Here is a 22352-nt window from a genome sequence, read left to right on the forward strand (position 1 = left end):
CTGCCATGGGAGCTGAGGCACTGTTGTTTCTGCAGCATGCTACTGGTTACACAGGTCAGCCCTATTCAGTGTGTGTGTGGGTGGGGGGGATTTCATGAGCACAGTTCATTAAGTTAACGTTTATTGAGACCTATGATGATATGCCAGGCACGGTGCCAGGTGTTGAGGATATAGTGATGGATGAGGTCCCTGCTGTCACGGAGCCTGCCCAGCAGGGTGCTCTAGACAAGCGGTAAGGAAATACATGAGCAAGATGGTAGGAGAATGGCAGGACACCACAGAGTTCTGGAGCGAAGCCACAGACTCTTTTCACAGCTATGTTCTTTTTGAGAAACGCCTCTTGGCTTGCTATTGGGTTCTGTTGTTGTCTGTAAGTCTTAGTACGGAGGAAGGGTGGCCGATGATAAGCAACTGCAGGGGTAGACTGTAGAGAATATGTATCATCAACTCACTTTGGCTTCTCCAAGCCATGGAACACTCTTCCTATGTTTTGAGAATCCCCTACCGTATGAACTCATACCTCCTCATGATGGAAGCCAGACACTTCCCCCATCTCTCTGGCAGATGGAGCCACAGCATGTGGCTTAAGACACTACCAGTTAGATGTGCCTGCATGAGGCTAAGGGACACTGAGAAGCAGGTGCCAAGGACCCCTCTCTGGTGGGGATGATACAGATCCCTCTGGCCCCCAGAGGCGGCAGCTGCGGGCATCCCGATGGTGGCATCCAACCTTGAGTGCCCACCAGGGCAAACATCAGGATCTTTGGGGGGGGTGGCGGGGGGTTGTATGACAACTGCTTCAGGTAAATGGCCTCCAAGCCTGGTTCTCTAGTTTCCTGAAGATTTTACGAGGCACCTAATATCCTTTAATAAATTCCTCTTCAGCTTGAACCAACTAGAGAGAAGTCCTTTGCTTTGATCAAAGACTCTTACTGGTACACGAGGGAGAAAAGCAATAATCAAATAAACAAGATAATTCCACATAGAAATCAGTGGTAGGAGGAAGTTAACATGAGGGATGTGAGAGAGAGAGTGACAGGCAGGGCTGGGGGCTACATCTGATAAGGTTGGTCAGGCAGGGCAGTCTCTCTGGACCTGGGAGATGAGAAGGATCCAGCCATAGAAAGATCTGGGTTAGGAGACCTCTAGGCAGAGGGAACAGAAAATATGAGATGAACCTGGGATGTTGAGGGACAGACGGAAGGTTGGTGTGTTTGGAGTTTAGTGCAGGTGGGTAAAGGGGGACATGATGACACTGGAAAACAGGTAGGAGACAGTTTGTGCCAGGCCTTGTAGATCGTGGTTGGGCATTTGTAATTTATTCTAAGGTAGTGGGAAGTCATTAGAGGGTTTTAAACAGGGAGTGATATGGAACCTGTGGTAGCAAGCCTTGAAAATGTCCCCCAGTGGTCCTTGCCTCCTTGTGTAGCCCTTCCCACATTGAACAGGGCAATTGAATTGAATGTGTAATCAATAGCATACTGCAGAAATGCCAGTGTGTGACTTTCAAGGCTAGGTCATAAAAGACATTGTGACTCTGCCTTGCTCTCCTGGATGACTCTCTCTGGGGGAGCCAGCCACCATGTTGTGAGGACACTCAAGCAGCCCTATGGAGAGGCCCACTGGTGAGGCACTGAGGCCACCTGCCAACAGCTTTGTGCGTGAGACATCTTGGAAACAGATCCTCCAGCCCCAGTCAAGCCTTCAAATGGTTGCAACTCCAGCTGACATCTTGACTACAACTTCATGAGAGACCCTTGGCCAGAATTACTCAGCTAAGCAACCCCACATCCCTGACCAGTAAGTGTGTAAGATAACAAATGTTTGTTGTTTAAGCCACTAAGTTGTGGGGTAATTTGCTACATCTATTCATTGTTCACAGCTGGTGTGGGGTCCGCTCAGTGGGTGCCCGTGCTTTAGTAGTTAGGTATTTTGACTACTAGCCCTGAGTAAGAGTAATGACATAGAGAGGAGACAGAGTTGTGAGTGAGAGGAGACCAAATGGTGGAGGCAGAGAGAAAAGCAGCACCTAGGGAGGGCTGAGTGACTCAGGCTACTTGGAGGAGGACAGAACAAGGATCTGAGCCCCGCCTGACTACCGTCTCGGCTCTTCCTGCATCTGGGTTTTCTCCTCAATTCCCAAGTTCGTGTGTCCTCACTGTAAATGCCTCTCCATTTCAGGTGACATGGTGAGTTTTCTTCCTCCTTCCATCCAGAGCAATTCCAGACCTGATGCTGGAGGGCTGGGATGTTGTACTGGTTCCCTCTCCTGGGCTGGTCGTAGGCACTGGCCAGCTGGAGGAGCCACCTTCTCTGCCACCTCCTCCTCCATGCAGCGAGGGCCACACCTCGCCCCACAGCAGCTCTCCTGCCAGGTGGAGTGGGGGCTGTGGGAAGGGAGTCCTCCTCTTCTTCTCTTCCAATTGTGGGGGGGAGGGAGGGGCAGCCGGGTTGTATAGATTCAGGATTCAGAGCTCTGCTCCTCCTTCGTTCTGGCTGTGCCTGACAGTTGGTTTGGGTTAATTCCCAGGGCATTTTCATGGGATTTAGGGATAGGAGGTGCCAGAATTTCAGCTCACTCTAGTAACTTCCTGAAAGTCAGATACATAGCATTTATTTATTTATTTATTTATTTTCCTTTTTGGCATTAATTACAAAGCATATTAAATAGAAAACGTTCGCAAACGATACAAAACTATAAAAAGTGAACACCCCCTTCTCTTCCCACTCTTGGATTATTTAATTACCTCCAGTTTTTCTCTAATACAAATAGTCCAGTGATAAGCATGCTTGTTTACATATCCATGTACACAGTTGAGCTGGGATTTCCAAAGGATGAGTTCCTAGAAGTTTATAGGCACATGTGACATGTTGATAGGTTCTTCCAAATGACCGTTCAAAAGACTGCACCAACATACAAGGCCCACGGTGTACAGGAGCACGCCTTTCCTTTTGCCAACACTAGATATTATCAATTCTTAAATGTGCATTTCTCTGATCCCTTGTGAGCATAAATGTCATTTCTCAACTACAGGCCTTTTGAATTTCTCCTGTGAATTGCCTGTTCTTGTCCTTTGACCATTTATATATCAGATTATAAAGCTTTATTCTTTGATACGAAGGGGCTCTTTGTATTTTAGGGTTATTATGCATGTTGCACATATTGTCTGTCATTTGTCTTTTATCTTTGTTATGGTCTCTAGCCCTACAGAAGTTTAAAATTTTATGAGGTCCAATCTGTCCATTTTTTTCCTTTAGGGCTTCTAGATTTTGTCTTGCTTAGGAAGGTTTCCCTGTTCCAAGAATATAAAAATACTTTACCATATTTTCTTCTAGAACCTTAATAATTCTGTTTGATAGCCAATGTCAAATTGTCCTCCAGAAAGGTTGTACCAATTTACATCCGCTCAGCAGTAAGAGCCCTATTTCCCTACACCCTCACTGTCCCTGAGCATTAGGGATCTTTAAAAATCTTTGCTAATGGTGAACAATATATATTTCATTGTTTTAATTAGCATATCTTTAATTATGAGTGAGACCCAGGGTCTTTTTATATGGTTATTAGTTATTTTTATTTCTTCTCTGTAAACTACTGATCATATCCTTGCCCCGGTTTTTCCGTTGGCTGTTGGGCTTTATCTTATTGATAAAGGGCTCATTGTTTACAAAGGAAATCATAATTTACCCATGTGGTAAATAATTTCCCTTGGTTGGTCCTTATCTCTCAGCTGGCTGCTAGCTGCATCTGTTGCCAGCTGCTTGGTGCAATGGGTGGGGGAGGACATGCTCTCCAACCCCTAGTCACCTTGCAGCTGCCAGGCCCTCTCCTGTTCCCTGTGCCCACCCACCCTGGGCACATCCCTAGTCCAGCCCCCCCTTTACAGGTGTCCTCTTCTGAACACATTGATGGCTGGAATTTCCACCTTCAATTCAATCCCATCTATCTGCCTTTCACTTTCCAGGATCCTTTATAATTTCTGATAATGAAGGCATCACTTTTTACTTTCTAGCCCTATTGTAGATTTTTAAAATACATATTTTTTTGGTCATGTTTACAGGCTTGGGCTGGGAGGGGGAAGGTGGATCAAGTGCTCAAGCTGCCATCTTGATTCAATCTCTCTGCATTAATTCTTATGTAATCACATAACTAATTTCTCTTATTGTTTCTTGTGGTTTTAAATTCAATTTTCTCCAAATTTTCAGGTTTAGAATCATGTGATGTGCAAACAATGATCATTTCACCAAGCATCTGACTTTTTAACAAGCTCCCATTTGTGACTCACACTATGATTCATGCATACAGGATGACCAGGCAGACATTTTTGAATTAAAAAATAATTGATTTCCAGCCAAGAGGCTGCTGGTCAGAAGCTGGATGCCAGGGGGCACTCTTCACAGGTAACAGCCCTTCTCCAGTTGGTAATAGTGACATTCATGGATTGGTCAAGGGCATCTCTCAGGCTTCCCTGGGCCTGGGCCCCGCGGTCTCTGCTGGAAGCTCTGCGGGGCCTGCTCATCCTTCCGTTGTGCTCCTTCCCGGGTTTTGCCCTGTCCTTTCCTTTCTGCTCCTTTCATCCTTTCAAAGTCTCCAATTCTCTCCTGCATCCTGAATTCATCCATCCCTACCTGTTTCCATGCCTTTCCCAGAGTGTTCCACAGAATTTCAGCCCCACAGGATGTTCCAGACAGAACAGATTTAGGGGACAAGTAGTTTGAGAGATGCTGACTACCAGATCAACCTCTTAGAAATGTGCTGGCACCATAAAGACTTTGGGAAGTCCTTAGGTGCCAATATCTCTTCATTAAGTTTCACCCAGCAGCCAGTACCCAATGCCTGTACGAGCAGGGTCTATCTCTTTGTGCACCCCTTACTAGCAATCTGCAGAACCAGGGTCTGCCAGGTCTTGCCTGGGGGAGTGCTGGTGTGCAGGAGCCCCGGTGAGCTGAACGGGACTGTTCGCAGTGGCTAGAGGTGTGTGAAAGTGTAACCCAGGAAGTTCCCCAGAGCCAGCCCAGGGAGACCCAACTTCAGGAAAAAGTGGGAGCAACCTTCTTCTTTCACCAGCTCCCACTGCCACCGCCTGATCCAAGTCAGCAACAGGAGCCCAGATGGAGGCCGGACACCCTGGCCGGGAAGAGACAGAGCTGTAGCCATTCCCAGGCTGCTCCTTGGGAAGTCTGTCTTCCCAGGCTGGCGAGCTGAAGCAACTCTGCTCCAGGGGGACCTGTGAGAAAGTCAGTGGAGCAGCACACAGACTGAGCAACTACTGACCCAGGCCTCTGGGTGGCAGAATAATGGCTGCTAAGGGGCCTCGGCGGGAATCTACTCTCCAGGGCGCTGTCATTAATATGGCTCAATTTCAGTGACTGCCAGACTCTGTGTCTCTCCCATTCAAGCTTCAAATTCCTAGGAGAGAACATCTGATTGGCCTACATGGACCGAGCAAGCATCGCCTGGGGACCAGATTTATGCTGGCCTGGCTTCTGGGAGGGGAGAGCCCAGGCAGCCTCCAGTTGGCATGACTCTACCCTACAACTAGTAAAACGGCCCCTGGCAGTTTGCAGAGCTTGTCAGAGGAAGCAAAGCCCCTGCAAAAACCAGTTGAGGAAGATTCAGTTCTTAAAAGGCCGGGCTTTGAGCAAGTAAAGAATAAGAATCACCTGAGATTAGTTCTGAGGCTCCTGAACTGGAAAGCTGGTGCCTGGAGAAGATCAAGGATGGCCGCTGGCCCTGGCCAGACTAATTAGGGAGGAAGGGGGAGGCTCAAACAGGAAACCTCTGTGCGCTGAGAAGACCATGTTCGGTGCCCCTTTCAGAATATGGGCCTGGTCCTTCTTAAGAGATCTTTTGTTGTGTTTATGAGGTCTAGCAATAAAAGAACCATTTAATAGAAAGAATAACAGCAAAAATGATAGCCAGCATTTAGGAACTGCTTCCTAAGGGCAGGCACAACACTATGAAGTGGGCATCACCATCCCCATTTTATGGATAAGGAAACTGAGGCACAGAACAGCCACTGACTTGCCCCATCTTCACAGTCAGGAAGGGTGGAGACCAGATTGGAATCCAGGTCTCCATAACTCCAGAGCTCGTGCACTTGGCCTCTAGGTCTCGTTCCTGTAAACACACCCCTGTTTGTGCCTGTTGTCCTGGCACAATTATTAATGGTGCCACCTTTCATTCTCAAAAAGGTCCTGATTTGGCTGATAGATTTGAAGGCCAGCTGGAACCTAGATTGTCATAGCAAGATGTTGGAGGACAGAGTTGGAAAACTCAGTCCATCGCTGTCCCTCCGCCCAGGGCAGTTCTGGGTCATGTTAGTGAGATGGTCCCCAGCGTCCCTGGAAACTTGGGCACTTTGCAAAGCAGCCTTCCAAGATTTCCATTACTCCAAGGCTCTTTGTTTACATTTGGACAAAGAGCTCAGTTTCCCCCCGATCCCTCCCTCTACATGTGCTCACAAGGGTCTTCTCCATGTTCATGCATGAGCTCAGCCAGGAAAGTAGCTGCTGTAGCCCCTGGTGCTCCCGGATAAGGGCAGTCATGCTCTGTTTTCCCCAGTGGTGGGTACCAAAGTTCAGGGCTTTGGAATCTTCTTGTCCAACTTGCAGATGAGTCCTGGAAGCAGAGGCCTTGGGCTGTCCTGGGAAGGGTGCAGATGGCAAGGGTGAAAAAGATGACCTTGGGTGCATTTAGTTGGGCAGTGTGGAGTCAGAATTGAATCAGATACATAGTCCCTTCCTCAGTTGCTCACATTCCAGTAGGAAGGGTGACTCTCCAACAAAATCAGTTCTACAGTTAAGAAAGCTGTAGGAACAAGGTGCAACTCAAGCACAAAGAGGAAACAGAGAAGGTATATCAGTCAGCTATTGCCACTGCCATGCTGTGTAATGAAAGGTCCCTTAGTTCAATGGCATACTGTTATAAGCACTTATTTCTGGCTCACGTGTCTGCAGATATTTTGGGGCAGCTTCACTGATTTCAGCTGGACCTGGCTAGGTTGGCTCCTGGGCATGGGTTTGGTTGAGGTCATGGACTACTCAGAGGGAAGCTCTGCAGAAGCACAGGAGCGTGAGCTGTGCCACAAGCCCGTGTCAAGGCTTTGCTCAGGTCATGTCTCCAAACATCTCATTGGCCAAAGCAAGTCAACAGCAGAGCCCAAGAGCAAAGGGGCCTGAAGGCAGCTGTCTGTCCTGCCATAAAATCTGCAGGTGCCTGGTGTCTGGGTTTGGGTGTCAAGCAAATGGGGGGGCAGCCAGAGTGGTAGACAGGAAATCTTTTTTAAAAAGGGGGGTGGGGAGGGTCTGGAGGTATACTCCTCCCACAGTGGGAGGGGAGGGAAGTATTTGCCAATCAATCATCCAAACCTCCCAGAAGGCTCCACAGAGGAGGTGTTATTTGACACAGAGGAGGTATCATTTGAAGAAGTTGGATTTTTCTAAGTGAAGATGGGATAAGGTGCTGCTATAAAGGGGTGAAGTAGGGGGAAGGGCTGTTAGGGTAGTTGGGAGGTCATAGAGGTCCCTTGGGCAGAAGCCTGGCATGTATCTTCTTTGAACATGGTACTCTCTTGGCCCCCCACCCCATTTTCTTTATTTCCAAATTCTAAAACTTCAACTATGTGTCACCAAGTACAAGTTCAAGACTCGGTTTTTGAGCAAGTAATCATATTGGAAGGTATAGTGCTTGTCTCTTTTATGGAAGTTTTGTTGGGCATAAATCAGCCGATTTTATAGCCCAGTCACCCCCATTTCAGGGTTCAGGTCTCCAACCTTGCAGCCTGGCAGCTGCACCCCTATGGTTGTGACCAGTTCAGCTTTTTCTGAAAGGACTTTTTGATGACAGAGTTGAGACAGCCAAGGGGTGAATGAAAATAACTCAGGAATGGAAAACCCATTCTACCGGGACAGGCCGTGAGAGGGAATCCACGCACACACCAGAATCGAGGCCAAACAATCATGGGAACGATGCTTACAGGACAGGATGTAAGTAGTATAAACCTTGACAATGTAAAACTGCAAACTCACAAAATCTGGGAGGAGGGGGAAGGAGCTAGGAAATGGTGGTGAGCTCATTTCCTTATTCAAGAGATGCCATCTACAGCTGAAACGTGTTGAAAGAATGAGTGCAGCTGCTTAATATTTTTCTTTCCTTTAGAGGAATAATTTAGAAACATAAGCAGCAGCATCATTATTTGCAGCTTGGCAATTTCTTTAGTTACATTTAGGTTACCTTTTGTTCTGTTATATTTAGATACTTTTTGTAAAAAGAGCATGTGTTGTATGAGCCCATTTTTGTAAAAATTTCCAACCACCTACCTGTCCTTTTCTCTGAATATGCGTGTAGAGAGATGTCTCCATCGGCATTCTCTGGGTGTCGGTTGTGATTATTTCTGGGGGTGCTGGGTTTCTGGACCACTTGAAGATCTTGTTTTTGGTACTCTTCAGTTTTATTTGAATTTCTTATAATAAGCATGTACTATTATTATAAAAGCAAAGCTGCTGGGCCGAGCCCGTGGCGCACTCGGGAGAGTGCGGCGCTGGGAGCGCAGCGACGCTCCCACCGCGGGTTCGGATCCTATATAGGAATGGCCGGTACACTCACTGGCTGAGTGCCGGTCACGAAAAAGACAAAAAAAAAAAAAAAAAAGCAAAGCTGCTTCTTAAAAAAATTATATTATAAAAATTACATTAAAAATTATATTTAAAAAATTATGTTATATTATAAAATTAATTATATTTCTGGAAAAGAGAAAAAATGTGCTCGTTTGCCAGGTCCCCATCTCACTAGTGCAGCGCTCCCACCCCAGGCAGTACTGGGGCAGAGACTGGGCCTGGCCCATGGGGATCACCCTGAAGGGCTGCTCGGGCTGCTCTGCAGTTCATTTTGATGGGGATGGGGAAGGTGGAGGGGTGGTTAGGGTTGGGGGGGCAGGAGGGGGAAGAGGGGGGAAGGTGCGCATGGGAGGGAAAGTAGCTGGCCAGACAGACAGACACCTCAGGATGCACTTGTGAGCCTTGGCCATCAGGTGCTGTGACAGGTGGGGAGGCCCCAGGCATAGGGTGAGGAGGCCCTGGAGTCAGGCCCACCTGGGTTCAGGGCCTTGTGCCTCCACCATTTAGTTGGGTGACCCTGAGCCCCTCTAGCCTGTTTCCTCATCTGTAAATGGAAGTCATCCTTGCCCTGCCTTATTTTCAGGTTGCTGTGAGGGACATGTGACGTGCAGTGTCTGGTAGTCAGTAGGGATACCTAAGGATACTTATTACACTATCATCATAGGATTCCACTGTAACCCACCCCACTGCCAACCCAGTCTAAAGGTTAAGGTTTGAGAGGATCAGGTGGCTCTATCTGACCATTTCTGGGTCCTAAGAGCCACTCTTACTGTCTCAGCTCCATCTAGTGTCCACCTCAGGACACAGCCACATGTAACTGGCGTATTATAAACCCTTATTTCCATACTTGCATACAGTATGGCACTCATTAAGCAAGGAGGACCAAAATAAGATCAATTTAAAACATTCCTCCCAGTATTAAGACTTGGTATTTCAAAGCAAGTATTACACAAGTTCAGTATTTCTAATTTGTGACAGCCTGTCTTTGAAAGGATGGCAGATTCATGCAACAAATGATAGTTAAATATTTATAATAATTGACATTTATTGAGTGTTTACGATGTGCTGGGCACAGTTCTAAGTGCTTGAACTGTGGGAGCTCATTTTGCCCTCACAACACTATGAAATGGAGATAATTTTTGTCCCATTTTATAGGTGAGGACACCGAGGCACAGAGACGTTAAGTAGAATTTGTCACGCCGACGGGGCAGCGTGTGGAGAAGGGTCGAACCTGGCCTCCTCCTGCCAGAAACACCAGCAACCCCACACCGTGCACTGACTCTGTCCTCTCCTGCCACCCGGGGGCACCTGCTTCCTCTTCTCGGACCTCGCAGAGGCCTCTCCGCTCCAGCAATTCCAGGCCACCGGGACCAGCTGCCTCAGCATCCCACCTGGCTCCCATTCCATCCCTTCCCCCATAAACTTGCCCAAATGTGTCCTCCTCCCACCGCCCTGCCCTCTGGTCCCTCCGCCTCCCCTGCGTTCTCACTCTTCCCTGTGCCACTGATCCGATCCTTCTCCGGGGCCTCGCTGCCTTCCCCCACGCTTCTACATAGCTCTCTCCAGGGGCTCTTCCCATCAGCCTGCCAATATGACTTGGTCTCCTCCTTCCTGAAAACAAGCAGAAAACAGCCCCTCAGCCCAGCTTCCCCTCATACCACAACCCTGTCTCCTTCCTTCCCGGAAGAGGAGCTCCTGCCAACTCCGTTCCCGCCCTCCCGTCCACGCCCGCATCTGCAGACTCCCTCTGCCCGGAGGGATTCCAGACTCTCCTCCTCGCTTGGTCCAACCCTGTCCACTTCTGGTCCCCATCCTGCTTGACCCTGCCCTGACATTTAAGCACTTTGGTCACTCCCTTTCCCCCCAAATCTCTTCAGCTCCAGTAAGACTTTTCTTCTTGTTCTGAGCTCAGGTCACATCCGTCCCTATGTGCATCTTCCTTCTCCACCATCTTTTCTTCTTTGGGTCAACTGCCCAGGCCACCTCATCCAGTCCAAGCTGATGACCACACTTAGCCCCCATCTGCACCTGTCATTCCCACCCCACCCCGCAGCACCTTCTGCTTGTCCTTTGTATATCTGTGTACACCTGCGAGTCTTCAGTCACCCTTTGAGGTCGCCTTCCCCACAGGGCTCTAAGCTCTTGCAGGGACAGGGGCCCTCAACTTGAATTCTACGTCTCCAGTGCCTGGCACATAGAAATATTTTCCATCTGTTCGTGCTGTTCTCCCTCCATCTCATGGGGTTGCAGCTTCCACCCCGATGCTCAAGCTGGAGAACGAGCCTCTCTTTTCCACACGCCACCCCCTTTGCCTCCCAAACGCAGTCTGAGTCCTGCTGGGCTGCCTCAGGCCCCACTCGCCCTCCCTGGCTTGCAGTAGCCTCTCATCCTGCTTCCTCCTCACCCTGCCCCCGAGCAGCCTCTCCCACCCCTCAAAAACTAGCGGAGTGACAAATTCTACTTAATCTCTCTGTGCCTTGGTGTTCTCACCTATAAAATGGGACAACAAGCATCTCATTTCATAGTGTTGTGAGGGTGAAATGAACTCCCACAGTTCAAGCACTTAGAACTGTGCCCAGCACATAGTAAACACATATTGTGCCAGGTCAGAGCAGGAGGAGGCCACTGACCCGTGGACCAGGCCAAGAAGGGAGGGAGGGAAGCCAGGAGAGGACTGGCAGGCTGAGAGAAGGGACAGAATTCTCAGTGGGGTCCAGAGCAGAAATGGGGCTCTGGAAGTTAGGGTCAGAGACGGGACAGAGTATGCTTTCAGGAGACAGTTACCTTTATGACAAGTGCTGAGTGTGGCCGAGGCTGAGACTCTGAAAGAAGGTCAAGGCTGTTTTCTGTAAACCCTGCTGGGACTGGGGACAGCAAGACAAGGAGAGGGTAAAGGCCAGGCTGGGACGGAGCAGCTAGGGGAGGAAGAGGGAGGAGCAGATGTCCGGAAGGGGTGCTGGCAGTGGGAGGCCTTGGCATCCACTTTCAAAGGAACCATGTACCCTACATGTGTAATGAAGAATGCTTGACAAGTTGGCTGGTGCAGGACTGCCTGGCCAAGGCCCAGCAATCCATAACTATAGGCTGAGCTGTGCAGGAGGCAGTGAGAGAGGCTTTCCATCAATGTGCCTCACCTGGGGCTAAAGAAAAACACCAAATGCAGATACCACCTTATTGTGCTGCTTTTAATTATGAAAGATGTAAAATGATGTATTATAAAACTTGGAAGCGACTTTATACAAATTCCAATCTTTAAATATTGTTTAACAAGGGGCCCTGGGAGTTAGGATACTGGCAGGAAGTCTGATTAGTTGCCGTGATGGTCCCATCCACGAAGCAATGGAAACACACTTGGAACCACCTGTGCATAAATCAGAAGCGCCAAGGACAGCCAGAATGTCTTCAAATACACACGTGGACTCGCATACACAACGTCTCAGCTCAGGTAATATACAGTAGACTTAGGAGAAATGGAGGACAAAGGAGAATTCATGTTGATCTTGACATGATCAAGAAAAATTTCTCCTAACACTCTGTGTCCTAAAAACCACAACCATACAGAAAGAAAAAATGGAAACACAGATAGGTTTTTAGTTCTATGTTGTTTAACTGCTGGTAAATGAGAGTATACAACAATTGATTTCTTGTGGCAAAACTAAATACTGAAAAATAGTTTACTCTGAAGAATGTAGCCACTTCAAACGCTGAGGACCATGACTGGTTTGTTACAAAGGCAGCAACGAGTGCAGGCTTACACACTGAAGGTCAGGGTGACACTGTCTGTGGGGTGTTCTTGACATTGTCTAAGCAAAGTAGGCTGTGTAATGCTGAAAAGCTTTTCACACGAAAAGACTGACTCATAGACCTAAGGACAAATTTAATTCAGTGCTAACCCACATTGTCATCATTATACTGCCCCAAACAAATCACTTGCCCTGGAAGCTTCTGTTTCCACAAGTCACCTGGAGAATGCTCTGGGGCAGTGCAATTCATTGAGTAGGTCTGGGGTCTCCAGATGTAAGGCAGGGCTGCCGCGCAGAGTGAACCGGGACCCCGACACGATGATCCCCACAGGTAAGGCACTATGCAAAGAGTGGATTATGCTGGGACCTCCGTTTTTCAAAAAAATTAAACTCTTACATCTGCACCACTTCCTGCCTGAAAGGCGAGGTCAGATTTCGGGGGCCTGTGACACAGAAGCTGGCTTCTTTAAGCACACTGGGGTGCTGGATAGCATTACAACGAAAGGCCCTTTTACCTTAACAAAAAATCACCCCCTCTGAGGTCTGAAGCATAAGGGGATCTGAAAGTTTAAGTGGGAATAAGTCTTGCAAGGGGAGGTCAACAGCTCCTTCCCGAGCCAGGACTCAGCAAAGGAGGACAGGAGGATGGGGCAAGCGTGAAAAAGGAACACTTGGATTCAGAGGAAGGAGAGTGGCGCACCATGAGGGTCATTTGTAGGATCAGAGGTAAGGCTCTGCAGACAGGAGAGAAATGGGATGAGGTCTGGAGAAGCAAAGCAGCCCAGGATCACGTGACAAAGACTCCTCATGCCACAAGGAAAAGATTCAGACCTTCACTGTGCAGTCTTGCTTCTCTGGGTGGTAGCTAACCATCACCTCTCAGTGACATGCCTGGGTCTCCTGAAAGGGCAGTGACTGTCCAAGTAAAGGCTCTGGGTCCTTTCATCTCCTCTTTCAGGGTTCTCCTACTCCCTACCCTGTCTTCTCATTGCCTAGACTCCTCCTGGGGGAGCTCTGTGGGCATCCTCCCCTTTGCCCCCTTCACACCTTCCATCAGGCCCCTGTTCAGGGGCTGGCTTAGCCTGAGTCAGAGGAGGCAGGCTGTGGGGGAAATGTGGTCAAACTATTTTATGAAAAGGTATTAATGAATAACGATGGTTCCATGAATTAGGCCTTCATTCTACTATAAACTGTTTCTTCAGCCTCAAAGAATGAATCTCTATTTAAAGCAATTTAGAGTGAAACGTGGATCTGAGAGGGATGACCTTTTGAGGCAGGGAACTTGCCAGGACCCTGCAGGTGCCAGTACTTGGGTGACCTTCGTCTGCTCAGCCTTTCTGGATGCACTCAGAAAACAATTCCCACCTACCTGCTACAGAGCACAGCCCTGAGGGGAATGAGGTGCCAGACTAACCATGGATTTGGTCACCTAGTGTTAAAAGCAAATTAAAGTGCATGCTTAACTTAACCATAGGCACAAGTGTTAGAAAAGCTGAAGTTCTGAGAGACTTGGCAGGGGATGGGGAGAGCTACAGATCAGGCTGCCTTACAGCGAGGCAGAGTCATTCATTCACTCGACATGCAGCTGTGCAACACTCACACCATGCCAGGCACTTGTTAGGTACTAGGGGTTCAGTGATGAATAAGGCACAGTCCCTGCCCTCGGGAGCTTATGGCTAGTGGGGTTACATTAAACTCCCTATCTACAGAGAAACTGCTCTGGGGAGGGACAGGGAAGCTCAGTTGCTGGGTGGGTCTGATCAGGACCTCTGGCAGCTCCCACCAGCTGGTCTGTACGGAGGGAGGTCTGTACTTGGCCGGAGTTTGTCTGGAGGACATTATGTGTCTGCGAAATACCTGCAGTCCTCCTCTTCCCCAGCCACCGAGAAAGAGCACTGTTCTCTTCAGGCTCTTCCACCACCAGGGACTTTTTTCAGTGATGGAATAAAATAGTCTTCCTTTCCCTTCTGTCCATAAGGAAAAGGTGTACTGAAGCAGCAGAAAAGAGATTACAAACTGGGAGAAAACAAATAGCACTGTTTGCCTAACTCGAGCCGGTCCTTGAACTTGTAGCAAATCATCTTCTTCATATTACGATTAAGACATCTGGGAGAGCCACCACTCTCCGCTAAACCCTGGAATGTTCACCAGCTGGAGGGTACCTGCCATGAGAGTCAGATCAGAGAAGGCATCATGGTGCTCTGGTGCTGCTGCTGGACACTGAGTTGGCCCTGCATGCCCACGGCCCTGACTGCCCCCACTCCAGGTCCTGGCTTCTGTGTTGACTGAGATCAGTGGTTCTGGCACTACAGAACGCTACTGAGGCCTCCTGTTGCACAATACTTTCTACTTCTACACACTGACTGACTAGGTGGCCAGTACAAAGATGAGCTTTCCAGTTCACTGGAAGCTCCTAAGCAGCCTGCCTGCAGCAGAACTGGCGCTGCAGGCCTGAGGGGCAGTACATAGCTCTGTGGTCTGGAAAAAAGCCATAGTGTCTGAGAGAGGACCTCATCTGAAAGCTTGGGGCCGTGGAATGGGTTCCTTCCATGCTGAGATAACTAAAGCCTGGGGTGATTAGCTGGCTTCATTCTATTCTGTTCTATTCTGGCTGTTTCAGAAAGAAATTCTCCTGTTCCATTAAATTCTGTTCACAGTCGGTCAGCTCGAAACGTCTCTTCCACAGAGGGGTCAAGCAGGCCCATGCTGGAGTCACTTAACATGTTGAGTCCATCCAGGCTCAGGGGTTCAATCTGGAGTTCCTCTTCCAGGGGAAATGGAGTGTCCATGCTCAGGCCGACCTCGGGCATGCCTGCCAGTGCACTGCTGAGGTCCTTGAACAGGGTGGTGCTTGAGTCTTCTGCAAGGAGTAGTGAGGAGGAAACAGTGCCGATTAAGAGGCATGAGGGCCCCAGGCTACTAACGCACAGCTATCCCCATTATCTTCCCAACCAGGACAGTGAGCACCCATGCATCCACCATCCCCAGCCCCACAGCGCTGTCCTAGAATCCACGTTCTTTTCACTCAGTTCCACAACTCCCAATTTTTGCAGGTTTTCTCCTTTTGAACAGTTGTCAATCATCTAAGAGTAAATAGTTCAGAACAGGCTTTGACCTCTGGGCCCCTTCCTCCCTGCCTCGTGGGCTCTGGGGCTGGACCCCCACATCTCGAAAGTAAAGTTGAGCTGGGGACTTCAACTTTCACTTTACATAACGTTACGCTGTTTAAACCACCTTACAGAGGTATCTGTAAAAACACAGCAGGACAGAAACAGTAAAGAGGTTGAGGGTGGCCCACACTCACCTGTCAGGATGGTGTTTGGGAAATTCCCACAGTTGGAATACAGGTTTGGTCTCAAATGAAATGAGTCCTGCAGTTCTCGATGACCTTGCTGCACCAGGGGCACCTGGAAGCATAAAAGGTCACACTGTGAGGAATGACCTCTGCTTCTCAGGAGTGAGTGAATTGTGCGTTATGCTCCCAGAGCCAAACCAGACACGCCAACTGCCTTCTAGTCCCTCCCTTCTAGGATGCCAGAGTGCTCTGCTGTCGTGATAACCCACGCAGGATAATCTTGTCAGGAAGGCTGACGCTGAGGTGGAAGAGGGGTCCCCAAGGTCCACAGTGTGATTGGCCTTTCCCCATCCACACACTGCCCAGCCCACCAGGCCATCCCAAAGACGCCAACGGTTGTGATTTCTGTCGCCCCTTTGGGTTGTAGACATCCCTTCTCCTCAGCCTCGCTGACGCTTTTGCAAACTACCATCTGTGGGAACCCCTCAAAGGCTCCACCTGTAACCAAGGAAGCAATGGACTCTTTTCCTCTTTGATTTCTAGAAAAATGACAAAGTGGAAGCCTTTCCTTTTCACTCTCAGACGGAGCAACCTCAGGCAACCTCAGTCTCTCTATGATAAAACCTCTATGGGGACTGGTTAGAATTGGGGCCTATTTTAGGTGCCTTTTCTGAAATTAATTTTCCAAACCATTTTTTAAAAAATATCTCGAAAGAAGTTGTTTCCATCATTTTCCAGGAAGACACTGATTCTCACTGCGTAAAATGGGCTCTTTAGAAAACAGGGACGCAAGGACTATTGGTTCTTACTACAAGGCTTCACCATAGAAAATAGCTATCTCTATTAATTTTATTATTATTAAGTTCTAGAAACTGCTCGACTCTTCCTTCACTCCTTCATCCATCCTGAAGCCTAATCCATACTTAATGAACACTGTAAAATCTAGGGATATTAAAAGTGGTCATTGTTAGGGAGAAACTAAAAAGCAAAAGAAAGTAGTTGAATGAAAATATCTTACGGAAAGAACTCCCCTTCCCCCAGATGGAGCTCTCCTAGGAGGCCACACACTGCTGGGAGCCCCAACCAGGCCTGCAGGCAAAACATTGCACCACTTTCTAATTCCACTACTGGGACCAGGCACTGCTCCAGCCCCCCCCCCCATGCCTCAGTTTCCTCAATATGAGGGGATTGATTAGTTGGTTGCTATGGTACCTTCCAGTATTAATAACTCTATAATTTTATGACTAGACTGTCATCAAGTCTTGTACCACTTGTTCATACAGTTCTTCTGCTGAAGCCTGACCTTTAACAAGGCCACTAGCACCAGTATTTTAGGGCTAGGGAAGATTCAAGTCTCTCCTAGCCACAGAACACACCTGAAACAAGGCACGTGGAGTATCTAGTCTACTCGGTGTGGGCTCTACACATTGAACAGCCTAAATGGTGCAGTTTATACACCAAGGAAGGGGAAGGCAGGGGGCAATCACCTACCTGCTGAGGAAAGGCTGGGCCTAGCCTCATGGACTGCTGGTCAAAGCCCACATCTGGGAAGAAGTTGGTCAAAGATGAGCCCTTCAGGGAACAAAGAGGTGATAATTTAGATTGGATTTCAGAACAAAAGAAGCATTTTCTCCTCACTGATGTTCCTACTAGGATCTACCTGGGCTGTGAGAAGTTGGAAATCTGACTGTGGCAGTGAAGTGGCGGCCTGGCGCTGCTGATGAGGGGCCTCCTGGGCATGGGTCTGCTGTAGGAGAGGCTGGGGGAGCTCCTGCGACGTGGGGTAAGGGGGTGGTGGGGACACTTGGGCTTGAGCTTCTGTAGGCAGAAAGGACAGCGGGCTTCGATCTGAGGACACCATCTATAAAACAAACACACAAAGCCACTAATTAGCTTCTGAGTTTCTAGTAGTAAGTAGTTTAGGATTAGGAAATGTCAAAGTGAGAGAGAAGCCTGAGATTTTTCTCACCGTGGTATTCTGCACAATGCCTGAGAAGCCTGTTTCTGCTCCTTCAGTGTACATCTCAAATCTCACTTCCCCACAAAGCATTTCCCATTCAATAACAATTTCTATTGTTTTAAAACAATGAAACAAGAAAACAACCAATTTAAGCAATTTCCTCAGTTTTCTCAATAAAAAATCATGTTTTTTTTCCTTTTTTTTTTTTAACACCACGACTTCTGGTTAAAGACAGAAGATTGAAAAAGGCACTTAACTTTGCTATCTCCCAAAGCCCTACTAAAACAAGACACTAAAACAACATTAAACAATGATGAACATTAACAGACAATACCAAGACAATAATAAATAATGCTAAAATGATAATAAACAACACGAGAACAAAGATAACGAGAGACGAAAACAGCAACAGAATCTGGAAAATGAAAAGCAGATGGACAAGTGGTAACAAGCTTAGCAGAGCTGAGAAAGCCAAATGCTAAGCTGGCAGTGGGAAAACCCAAGAGGCAATCTGATTTATATCACCAAATCCCTAAACGGCTCCAGAATTGGGGACAGCAGGGAGCAGGGGTGAAACTAAAATCAGGAGGATCTGGTTACAGTATCTGTGTGGGTAGCTAGACCTTCAGAGCTGGTGTCTTGCTGGTACTGCTGTGCCACCGCCTCACCCTCCCCACACCTGCCAGGACACTGGAGGGTTGTACCCTGGGGAGGAGAGTAAAAACTAAGGGCCCTTGGACAGGGTCTTTGAACCCTGGGAGGTGAGGCACTCTACTGAAGACACAGGGTTTATGAGAAATTTCATTATCGAATCTTGAGATCTCCACCTTTCTTTCCCAATTTGGCTCTCAACATGCTGGAATCCAGGCACATGTGCAAGTGCAAGATTGGAATAGTGTCCTTCAGGGAATCTGAGCAGCCCAGAAGAAAATCATGAAACTTAAAGACATCAGAAGTTCCCCAAGGAAATGGCCAAGCTAGATCATTCTACAATGAAGGCCACACTCAACAAGCCCACCCATGTACATAGAGCCGCCAGTCAGCTTTTTAGTGTCCTGTTCTTAAATATGAGCAGAGCACCAAGGGAAGCATCTAACATGAAAGTCAGACACCAAAGCAGACATACAGAGAATAGAAACTCGGAAAGATCCATGCAGGAAGAAGTAGTACTGAAAAAACAAAATCATCATTATAATATTTAGGCTATTAAAAAATCCTTATCTGTTGGAGTACATGTTGAAATATTTCAATATGTATCTCTATATACTTTTTTTTAAAAAGTAGGGATATGCATGAAACAAGGTAACAACAGGGTTGATAATTACTGAGGCTGGATGATGGGTATAGAAGAATTATATTATGTTCTCTACTTTTATGCAATTTGGAGAAATTCTATTATAAAAAATAAAAATAAAAGAAATTGGAACAAAAACTACCACTAAAAACCTCGGAGAGATAAAAGATGATATTGCATCCATGGAATAAGTATGATGCTATAAATGAGGAACATTTAGGGACATTTAAAAATCAAAGGAAGAATGAAAAACTCAACAGAAGGGTTGAAAGATAAAGTTGAGAAATTCTTCCAGAAAGCAGAGCAAATTAAAAAAAAAAAAAAAAAAAAAAAAAAAAGAGGAGAGGGAAAAAAATAAGGTCAGTAGAGGAGAAGTCCAGGATGTCCAACATTCATGATAGAAATTTCTGAAAGAGAGAACAGAGAAAATTGAAGAGAAGAAATCACTGAAGAAATAAAAAAAATTTCCCAGAAATGAAGGATACAAGTTTCCAGACTGATGGAATCCTCCAATTATCCAGACTTATGTCAAGTCACCTTATCTTGAAGTTACAGAATACTGGAGATAAAAAGACACTACAAACCTCCCAAGGAAGATAAAGGTTTCATTCCAAGTATTAAGAATCTGAATGGCATTAGATTCTCAATAGCAGCTCTAGAAACTAAAAGGCAATGGATCAATACCTTCAAAATTCCAAGAGAAAATTATTTCAAATTCAGAATTCTATATCCAGCTACATTATTAATTACATGGCTGTTAGAATAAAGACATTTTAAAGTTATTCAAGGTCACATGCACTCTTTTTCCTATAAAGCTGCTAGAGGATTTGTTTTTAAATGTATTGAGAAGAGATCTACCCAACTTCAATAGTTTGGGACTGAATTAATACAGGTTATATATACATACAGAGAAAACAGACTAACAAAAAAAGTAGGATATTTATTAACGCCCAGGAGGAAAAGAAAATGTTCATTTTGTTATTTCATAGTATACAAGAGTACTTCAAAAAGTTTGTGGAAAAATGGAACTAAAAGATACATGAATCTTTCCATGAACTTTTTGAAGACCCCTCATCCTATATGGTTCAGCTCTGACTACATTACTATAACTATAAAAACACTAAACACAGAGTATTTCTGTAACCAAAATTATATTAAACAAGGAGGGTGTAGGAAATGTATGTGTGTGCATGTGTGTATGTTTGTATATATGGTGAAGGTTGAGGGAAAGTTGAAAAAGAACGAAATCCTAATCTTCAATGATAGGACGTCATTAGCTAATGCCTAACATGCAAATCTGGAACAAAATAAGCATGAAATAACATGATTATACCAAAGAAATTAGCTGAAATGATTGAAAGTAGCCATCTCTAGGCAGTGAGAAATATGGTTAACAGGAGAGGAGGAGACAGCTGTTATTTCACAACAGGCCCTTTAGAACTATTTGACTTTTTAAAATACGTGCATGAATACCATAGATTTTCTAAAAATCTAAATATTAAACAAGTAAAAGAATGAAACCATCTGAAAGACGCTCTCTATCCAGTCTCCTTAAAATGTAGCTAGAAAGAATACTTTTATATCCCATAAAATAATCTCATAAAATAAAATTAAAAGCAATCCAGTAACATAAAAAGAAGCATCAAAAAATTTTATGAAATGCCCTCTCATCCTCCCTCCAAAGGGATTACTCATTTAATCAAGATCTCATAGCCAGCAATTGGTAAAGAGTGACTAATGACAAGATCTTCTAGTTCCTTCCATCGTGTTCTGTCAACTCCTCCTTGCTAAATCATTACTCATTTATGGTGAAGTGGTGAGTAGTTAATTATGTTATAATGTATTTAGGGCATGACCAATAGGTTAAAAATATATTCATTGATGATTACGGAAGGGAGAACCACCCTAAGAGTTTAGAATAAAAACAAAGTCAACAAGTCAAAATATGACGTTTCAACCTCTGTATTTCTACAATGGGCTTGTAACCAAAATGTCCCTCTTTCTAAACAGACTTCTTTTAGTCCTTTTATAGAGATAATCCTCTTTATACCTAGTATCTCATGAACAATAAAAGTATTGTTTCTCAAATCTGCAGTTCTAATTAGGGAAGAGGTCTAATCCAATATCAAAGGTTTAGCAAAGTATTAAACGTTTTCTTTGGCTTTCCCTTGTGACTTAATGCACTTATAGTCAATAATTGATTTTCCATACTGATTTTAAAATCCTAACCTGGTTTCACTTAGCTATCAGACATTCTGAGTTGCATTCTTTACACCCTACCCTTTTCCCTAATCCCAAATTCATAAGTTACAGTGACTGCAAATTGTGGAATATTTGCTTAAGAGTAATCAACACTGCAAATCTGCTATTAGAAAGTCATTAATGCATTCTGAATCATTCACACTTCTGCTCTTTCTGACTTCACATATAAGAGAGAACTGACTGCACTTGAGACCTCAGGGATTCTTGGTACAAAACAGCCCAGGGAAGAAAAGCAATTCCTATGTGCCTCAGTCTGTTTAATTACCTGGGAGGCAGGATATGGATTCAGTGGGCTGGTTGCAGAGAGCTGTCTGCTGAAACCTTGATGTGCTTCAGGGCCAGGAGAAAGCGTGAGAGGGCTGACGGGAGGCTGCCTACGCCGAGAGGGGCCGCTCAGGTTTGTGGTGGAAAGAGACGGGTTGCTAAGGGAAAACAGACGGAGTGAAGGGTGAAGAGCAGATGTGTTGGTAACAGATGTCTGTGGGCGGCTATTTAGGGAAGAGGACAGCGCTGTCTTATTGAGGGTGGCTTGGATGGAGGGGTTACTCCGAGAACTCTGGAGACCTGGAAGACAACAAATTCACAAGTTACTGGTTATAATTTCAGACTAAATCTTTTGTTTCCCAGAGATTAAAGAAAACTTCCTGCTATCCATATATGATGATGATTCTGTATGTAAAGGATCTCCTGGGCACCTCTCCTACTGGAAATACATCAGATGTACCAATGGCAAGGAAAAGATGCACCCACACTAAAAGAGATGATGCCATCAAGAAGAGAATAATTTTTTTCTCCAGAAGGAATGAGAGCAAACTAGGTAAGCAGGGGATAGCAGAGGCAATTGTTCAGTGTGCTCAGCTCCAACCCAAGGAAAGGGCCCTAATCCTACACAACAAATTCTGTTTCAAGCCTCTGAATGCCTCTGTTCCAAGCACACTGCCTGGATCCTCTACTGCCTTGGAAGAACATCCTTTCACTGAAATCTGTGCCTCTCAGGGAGCCTTTAAATACCCTTAGCACACCAGGGAGTCACAGGATGGGCACTACCCCACATCTCCCAACCCAGGGTCCTTCTCTGTTTTTCAGAGAGGGCTGGCCAGTTTGCTCAGCTGGCTAGAGTGCAGTGTTATAACACCAAGGTCCAGGGTTCAGATGCCTGAATGGGCCAGCCACCAAAGGGGA

At 46.3% G+C, this 22352-nt stretch overlaps 1 protein-coding gene across 1 annotated transcript in view; it reads right to left on the reverse strand.

The window, feature by feature from the left end:
- Positions 1–11799: 11799 nt before the first annotated feature.
- The window catches only part of CRTC3 (CREB regulated transcription coactivator 3), a 104731-nt gene continuing 94178 nt past the window's right edge, over positions 11800–22352 (reverse strand). The window contains exons 11-15 of the mRNA XM_063091083.1: positions 21436–21734; positions 17315–17515; positions 17146–17226; positions 15664–15766; positions 11800–15219 (exon numbers count right to left, since the gene is read on the reverse strand). Coding sequence (XP_062947153.1) covers positions 15011–15219; positions 15664–15766; positions 17146–17226; positions 17315–17515; positions 21436–21734 — 893 coding nt within the window. The 3' untranslated portion in view covers positions 11800–15010. The remainder of the gene's footprint in view (positions 15220–15663; positions 15767–17145; positions 17227–17314; positions 17516–21435; positions 21735–22352) is intronic.

The sequence above is a fragment of the Cynocephalus volans genome, chromosome 3, assembly GCF_027409185.1.
Source record: "Cynocephalus volans isolate mCynVol1 chromosome 3, mCynVol1.pri, whole genome shotgun sequence".
Lineage (NCBI taxonomy): Eukaryota > Metazoa > Chordata > Mammalia > Dermoptera > Cynocephalidae > Cynocephalus > Cynocephalus volans.